The 7712-nt window shown below is 44.7% G+C and overlaps 1 protein-coding gene across 4 annotated transcripts in view; it reads left to right on the plus strand.

The window, feature by feature from the left end:
* The window catches only part of ERC1 (ELKS/RAB6-interacting/CAST family member 1), a 393512-nt gene that overhangs the window by 91221 nt on the left and 294579 nt on the right, over positions 1-7712 (plus strand). For all 4 annotated transcript variants that reach the window (XM_007469475.1, XM_007469478.1, XM_007469476.1 and 1 more), the window contains one exon: positions 2266-2340. In XM_007469475.1, the coding sequence (XP_007469537.1) occupies positions 2266-2340 (75 nt within the window). The remainder of the gene's footprint in view (positions 1-2265; positions 2341-7712) is intronic.

Raw genomic sequence — 7712 nt, forward strand, 5'->3', positions numbered from 1 at the left:
TTCTGTCCCCAGTAGTTGTTCTTTGACACTGTGGAGCCTTTCCCTGTACATGCAGGCTTAGTATTTGGTCAGAGACTCCAGGGGACCCCTGTCAGATCAGACACTGCTGCTTTTCTGGCTAGCTTCTTCCTCTGTGTCATTCTGCTCTGCACATTTCTGCTGTCTTGGGACTCTTACCCACCGGCCTGCCCTCTGAGCTCTGCGGGGACCCACCTGCCCTCTGAGCTCTGCGGGGACCGACCTGCCCTCTGAGCTCTGCGGGGACCCACCTGCCCTCTGAGCTCTGCGGGGACCCACCTGCCCTCTGAGCTCTGCGGGGACCGACCTGTCCTCTGAGCTCGGCGGGGACCGACCTGTCCTCTGAGCTCTGCGGAGCTTCTGCTGTTTTCCGTTGGGTCTTCCTCTCCCTGCGTCACACATTGGATAGCAAGGCCGGACCATAACCTTGTTAGTTTCTCTTCTCTCAAGGATCATAGTCCTGTGCTGCTTGTTTTCCAGTGTCTGAAAACAGTTACTTTATGCATTTTTGTCTAATTTTAACATAGTTGTGACAGGAGGGCTAGTCTTCTGTCTGTTATGATCAGATTGTGTTGACCTTGTAGAGGGTGAGAAGTAAATAGGAAACTTGTTGAAGAATTGAAAACAGACTATTGCCATGATTTGTTGATGCTTTATCTAGAGTACACCATTGCTTTCTTTAAAATGGACAGAGGAAATGAAAGGAAACTTAACTCGAGGCTGTTGTAGTAATCTAGGCTTAAACTAGACTGGAAGTGGAGTGAAATGATAAATTCAAGAAATCTTTTGAAGCTGGAACAATTAGGACCTGCTCTAGAAGGTGGTAGGAAGTGAAGATGTGGGAGGAATGAAAGGAGACACTGCTGTTTGGCTTGAACCACCGGCAGGGTAATGCCATTTAAGGAGATGGGCAAGACTCATCAGTCTTCAGAGGAGGGGCTAGGTTAAAGAGGAGAAAATCACGAGTTTTGTTTTGAATGAAATAAGTTTGAGTGACCTAGTAAACATCTATATACATGTCAAATGGGCAGAGCAGAGGGCAGGGCTAGAATTTCACCAGCACTGTTCAGATGGAAAGTATCCATCTGTATTCTCTGCCATCACTAGGGGCTGTACCAGGGTACTCTGGAAGTACTGGCTGACTCAGAGACATTGACAGAATCTGACAGGAAGATAGCCTGAGGAGGTCTGGTAACTTCAGGGTGATCCTTGAAGACCCTAACTGTGATATTCTGCCGTCTCCTTCTTTCCTTTCTGATCCTGAACGCACTGACATTTGGATTGAAAAAAATAGCCATGTTTTTCTGCTATTTGCTACAGGTAGACTGTTTAGGAAACTTGTTCAGCAGTCTTACCTTCTTTTTCTTGCTGATCGTAGCCCCTCTAGAGAGAGATTTCCATCGTAGGTAGCCCGGTGGTTGTTGCTCTGGGGGAGGATGCTATGCAAAGGAGGTCGTCAACACAAATGCTTTCAGTTGTTTTGTGCAGTGTGGACTGTGGCTACTTTGATTTCTCCTTTTTCTTTTTTTTAAAAATAAATTTATTTATTTTTGGCTGTGTTGGGTCTTCGTTGCTGCTCGCGGGCTTTCTCCAGTTACGGTGAGCGGGGGCTACTCTTCATTGCAGTGCACGGGCTTCTCATTGCGGTGGCCTCTCTTGTTGCGGAGCACAGGCTCTAGGCGCACGGGCTTCAGTAGTTGTGGCTCATGGGCTCTAGAGCGCAGGCTCAGTAGTTGGGGCGCACAGGCTTAGTTGCTCTGCGGCATGTGGGATCTTCCCAGACCAGGGCTCGAACCCGTGTCCCCTGCATCGGCAGGCGGATTCCTAACCACTGCGCCACCAGGGAAGTCCTGATTTCTCCTTTTAAAAAGGGACTATTTCTAATCCCCTTTTTGAATTGTTTGGAGTTCTGATAATATGTCTCAGAGTCCTGTGGAAGAGTGACACACAACGTGGGGATGTGCCGGAGCTTCACCTCTTGTGGTGGCTGGGGTCTGTGTGACTTACCGTGTATAACCAGCTGTGCAGAGACGGGGACCCTCCTGTGCCCCTTAGCCTGAATGCAGTCTGTGTGCTCCCTGGTCCACAGGGAAAGGTCAGGAAGACAGAAATTGGATCACAGTGTCTTACAAGGCCGGGGTAGTCATCTTTGCATGTAACTACTACTCCCTCGCCTCTCCACTCCCCTCTTGAAAAAATGAGAGTGAAAAGGAGGGCACTTACTCTCCTTTTGCTTCTCTTGTATAGGAGATGCATCGGAGATTTGAGAATGCCCCCGATTCTGCCAAAACTAAAGCTCTGCAAACTGTTATCGAAATGAAGGTAAGTGAGAACTTCCTAAGGAATCTTATGTGTCATTTCACACTTTCAAGTGATCACACTTTGATGTGTAAGTTTAAGAAAGTGGTATGTAAAAATAGTTCACTCATTTTGTAGGCTGAGAAGAAATAGTAAGACTTAATGAAAATGACACATTAAATGAACTTCAGTTTCATTTCCTCCAGCATTTCTTGGAGTCAGCTGTTCTCAAAGCTTTTGATATCAGGGCCCCTTATTCTCCTAAAATGACTCATTTCATTTGTTTTTAAGAAAATGCCTGCCAAATACCAAGTTTGTGTGTCAGTTCTTCTCTCGAGTAAGAATAGGGTTCCGTGAAAAAAGTACCTGATTCAGCTTGCAGCTCACAGAGCACCCAGTGCTGTCCTGGGAGCAGCATCACACCCAGGACGCAGCAGTTGGGCCTCCCCTTCCTGTTTCATCACACAGAATGGTACAAAGATACATACTCAAGGGTTGAGCATATGAAAAGTCACAAGGGACATTCCTAAGTGAGCCAGTGTTTTAAAAATGTTCTTTCTTTTTCTTTTTTTTTGGCGGTACGCGGTCCTCTCACTGTTGTGGTCTCTCCCGTTGCGGAGCACAGGCTCCGGACGCACAGGCTCAGCAGCCATGGCTCACGGGCCCAGCCGCTCCGCGGCATGTGGGATCTTCCCGGACCGGGGCACGTACCCGTGTCCCCTGCATCGGCAGGCGGACTCTCAACCACTGTGCCACCAGGGAAGCCCCAAAAATGTCCTTTCTTATTTTTCTTTTTTGTCCTTGAGAGTGCTGACAGTGAAGAATACACTGACCGCTAGTACGGTTTGACGCTGTTGTCCAGAGGCAACGAGCGCTTTTGCCTGTCCTTTATACCTTTAGTGCACGTGTTAACACAGTGGGCACACAGAGTCGTAGTATTATTATGAAAATAGTTTTGACTTCTCAAAAGGGCTAGGAGGCACCCCCAGGTTTTCATGGACTATACTTTGAAAACCTCTGCTTTCAGTTACTAAGTAGTTAGAAATCTTTAGGCTGAACATTATGGTGATTGGTGACTAAGCACTTGCCTTCTATGTTAAATTCCCTGGATTCAAAATCTGGCTTTATTTAATCAGTTGTATGGCATAGAACAAGTAACCTAACCTCTCCATGCCTTAATTTCTTTATTGATAAATGGTGATAACAATAGTACCTATCCCATGGGTTCTTTTGTGGTTTAAATTAGTTAAAACAAATAAAACACTTTAAACAGGACCTGGCACATAGTAAACATTCAGTCAGTGTTAGCTGCTATGCTATTATTATTTTTATTAACAACATATTCAAGAGCTAGAAGACTCTTACAGATAGGGACCCCTCCCTCTACCCCTCCTTCCCTCTCTGTCTCTTTTTTTAATGTCTTTGTATCCCCTAAAAAGTTTGACATGGTGTTTTGCATCATGTGCCTTCATTTAATGTTTGTTGATGTAGCAAGAAGCTTTAGTTTTTGGTATATAAATAGTTTTATGTAAATAGATGCTTCTCAAGTACAGTTATCAGAATGGTTCTCTTAATTTAGATGATTTCCTCTTAAAACTTTGTTTTTATTGTTGTATGCATCTTTATTCTCACTGGGGAAAGGGTTTACCAAACAATTACCAAATTAGTGGATTCTGTTTTCTTTATAGTTAGACAATTCTTAGTGTTGAACATAATCTTGTAAACAGCCTCTAGAAAGGTTTAATTACATGTCCACATTTCCCACAAGTTTATTTGTATACGTTATTTCCTGATCCCTGTTGGAACCTAAAAACACACGAGTGTACCTATGTTCACAGAATTATTTTGCTTGCCTTTTGATGGCATAGGGAAGTGTACTGGTTTTAACTGGCAGTAGATCTGTTTTAAGTCGTGTTAGCCTCCAGCCATTCTGCTAAGAAGCGAGAGACAGATTCTGGTGGGGTCAGATGATGTAGCTGGGATGCTGAGCGTGTGGTGTGAGCTTGAGACGATTGTGAAGGTCTAGGCTGGTCTTTGGGGGAAATGGGAAAGGAGGTGACGGTGGACTGTAAAAGAGCCCAGCTGTCTTCAAGGAGACGTAACATTCTTTTCTCTCTCCTCCTCCTCTCCCTCCTCCTTTCTCCCACTTTCTTCCCTCTGCTTCCTTCTCCCTTCTCTAACTTTTTCTTTTCCCTTTAGCAGTGGAGGAGCAGGGAGGAATTACTGGACTGCTCTAGGGTTAGAGTTTTTTTTAACATCTTTATTGGGGTATAATTGCTTTACAATGGTGTGTTAGTTTCTGCTTTATAACAGAGTGAATCAGTTATACATACACATATGTTCCCATATCTCTTCCCTCTTTGTCTCCCTCCCTCCCACCCTCCCTATCCCACCCCTCCAGGCAGCCACAAAGAACCGAGCCGCCGGTATTAGGGTTAGGGTTTTGCTGGGTAGATAGAGCAAGTGAATTGAGGGTGGAGGGGAAGGAATAGTTGGGATGATCGGTCCAGGAATGTAGCCTGGATAGGAAGGAAGAGAATTCAGGATGGATGGACAGGTTGGGAGAAAACGTGGAAGTCAGGGAGGTGGAGGACTCTGAGAGATGCAAGAGCAGCAGTTAACGTGAGTGACGGTGTGTCAGGCCTGGGAGGAGGGTCCTGGGTGGCGTGGTCTTGCAAACTGGAGAGCTAAAATGGACCGGAGGGTGCGGGCGTTGGGATTACGGACGCCCAGGAAGTCGGACGTTGAAACCCTAGGATTATGGCAAGAGTGGCATTTGAAGGAGAGATCTGTTGTCAGCCGGGTGCTGAAGACTTCTTCAGTGGGCGGGAGTGGCGGGGGTGCCCCTAGATGGCAGCCGTGCGGAGGGAGAGTGAAGAGGAGTGTGAGCTTTAAATGGGGGCAGTGGGCTTCCCTGGTGGTGCAGCGGTTGAGAGTCCACCTGCCGACGCAGGGGACGCGGGTTCGTGCCCCGGTCCGGGAAGATCCCGCGTGCCGCGGAGCGGCTGGGCCCGTGAGCCGTGGCCGCTGAGCCTGCGTGTCCGGAGCCTGTTGCTCCGCGACGAGAGAGGCCACAACAGTGAGAGGCCCGCGTACCGCAAAAAAACAAAAACCAAAAAATAAACAAATGGGAGCAGCATCGAGGAACCTGGAGGTGCCCACACTTCTCCCTGCCACTCTGTGATGCTGGGGGATTAGTGGACTTCACTGGAGAGCATTCGGGGAAGTTATATCCTTTGGGAAAGCCTGGGTTTACTTAGAGCAGGGAGACCACTTTTGAAAAAAAAGTTGAGGATTTGGGAAATTTAACAAGGAGCAGGGGATTTCAGTGGGCTCAGTGGGGTTGGTTGATTAATGATGGGAGACCCAGGGCTGGGCAAGTATATAGTATTTATTTAGTTATTATACATTCTAGGAGTAAGAAACCTTGGAAAGGGCTGTCCTCAAATAAACCCAGCCTGAGTACTGGTCGGTGCTACAACTAGTCCAACATATCAGGCATTAATTTTCTGGCCTCATCCCAGAAAGTAGCCTGGCAGGTTCTTTTTCTGCCTCATGGCGTTCAGAGCTGCAGTTATGGTCCCTTTTTAGGTGCAGATTTTATGGTGCGTGATTTGATAGTGAGTGTCTGATTTGGTCAAGAGCTGCCTCTCTGTCTGTGTTGGGATTTTTAGATAGTGCATTTGAAGTCGTTTATTTATTCTTTATGGGCCAGGATAGTTTTAAGTGAGTAAATCAAAATCCTGGTTTAGGTTTAGAACGTCTCTGATTGTGTTAATTTAATATGTTTAATTTTGAACTAAATGTAAGTTGCATTTGAATAGATTTGTAAAAGAAAATTTTTGTTGTGTTATTTTTAAAGGTAATGCAATGCAATTCAGAGGAGTACAGCCCTCGCTTCTCCCCCAAACCTAAAAATAGCTAGTTGTAATTGTCTCATGATAAATCCTTTAACTCTTATTGGCACACTCTCAGATAGCAAGGAAAGTCAGTCAAGACAGGCTTGAGGTAAAGTGAAAAGAGGAAGTCAGTCTCAAAATTTCTTCATAAAGGAATGGTTTCTCTAAAATCCCAAATAACATAAAGCTATACTGAATTTATGCTCTTTAAGGTCTTAGGTGAATAAGCATATGCAACTATGGATGGAAAAGTATCTATTCTATGTAGGAGTTTTTCTGTAATTGATGACATCTAAAGTAATCTGGCGTAAACTAGATACTGTGACAGACAAAACCAAGAAAATGAGCATAGATGGTTCTTGTACTAGGAGGTGATATTCGTGGTGATGGTGATTTATAAGGGCAGTCATGTTTCTTTTTGGAAATCATTATGAGATATTTCACATGCATGGTGAAGTGTAGCGAATAAGTAAGATTACTAATGCAGTAAGTAACCTCCCCTTACCTGCAGGGGATAGGTTCCACCACCCTCAGTGGACTGAAACCACAGATGGTACCGAACCCTATATATACTATGTTTTTTCCTATACGTACCTATGATTAATCTTATAAATTAGGCACAGTGTGTAAGGGATTAACAACAGTAATTAATAGTAAAATAGAACAGTTATAACAGTATGCTGTAATGGAAGTTATGTGAATAGGTCTCATTCTCTCTGTCTCTCAGTATCTTACTGCACAAATCTAATGCCTTCTTCATCTAAACTAAGTACTTGTCATGCACTGTAGCTGTAACTTTTGCAGTTTGAGGTGCAACAGCAAAACTGGCACAAATTTCTTTTTCCTTCATCCCAGTTTCACTCCTGGAAGATTCGTTCTTACTGTAGATCGTAGCAACCTCAGCATATGATTTTTTCTCTTAGTGAGAACTTCCACCTTTTCACTTAAAAGAAGCACCTTACGGCTTCTCTTTGTCAAATCTGAATTGCCAGCATCACTACTCTTGTGCTTTGGGGATGGTATTAAATAAAATATTGTCACATAAAAATGGTCACTTGAACACAAGCACTGTGATGCCATGACTGTCCATCTGATAACCGAGGTGGCTGCTGTGAGTGACTGACGTGCGGGGGTACACTGGACAAAGGGATGATTCACGTTCCGGTGGGACAGAATGGGATGGTGTGAGATTTCATCATATTGATTGGAACAGCGGTGCACAGTTTAAAACTTCTGAATTGTTTTTTTCTGGAACTTTCCATTTGATATTTTCTGACCAAAGTTGACCTCAGGTAACTGAAACCACAGAAAGCAGAACCACAGAAAGTAAAACTGTGGATAAGGCGGGACCACTGTGTGATAAAATGTAACTGTTAACGTAATTATCCATCCCTTTGTTTTTCTGCAGTGGGAGGTTATCAGATCTTTATTATTGTAGATAGGGTTATTTATACGCATTATTGTGTAAGTCTTTGAAACCTTCTTACTCTTTCCCCC

This window comes from Lipotes vexillifer, unplaced genomic scaffold (genome assembly GCF_000442215.2).
Source record: "Lipotes vexillifer unplaced genomic scaffold, Lipotes_vexillifer_v1.1 scaffold395, whole genome shotgun sequence".
NCBI lineage: Eukaryota > Metazoa > Chordata > Mammalia > Artiodactyla > Lipotidae > Lipotes > Lipotes vexillifer.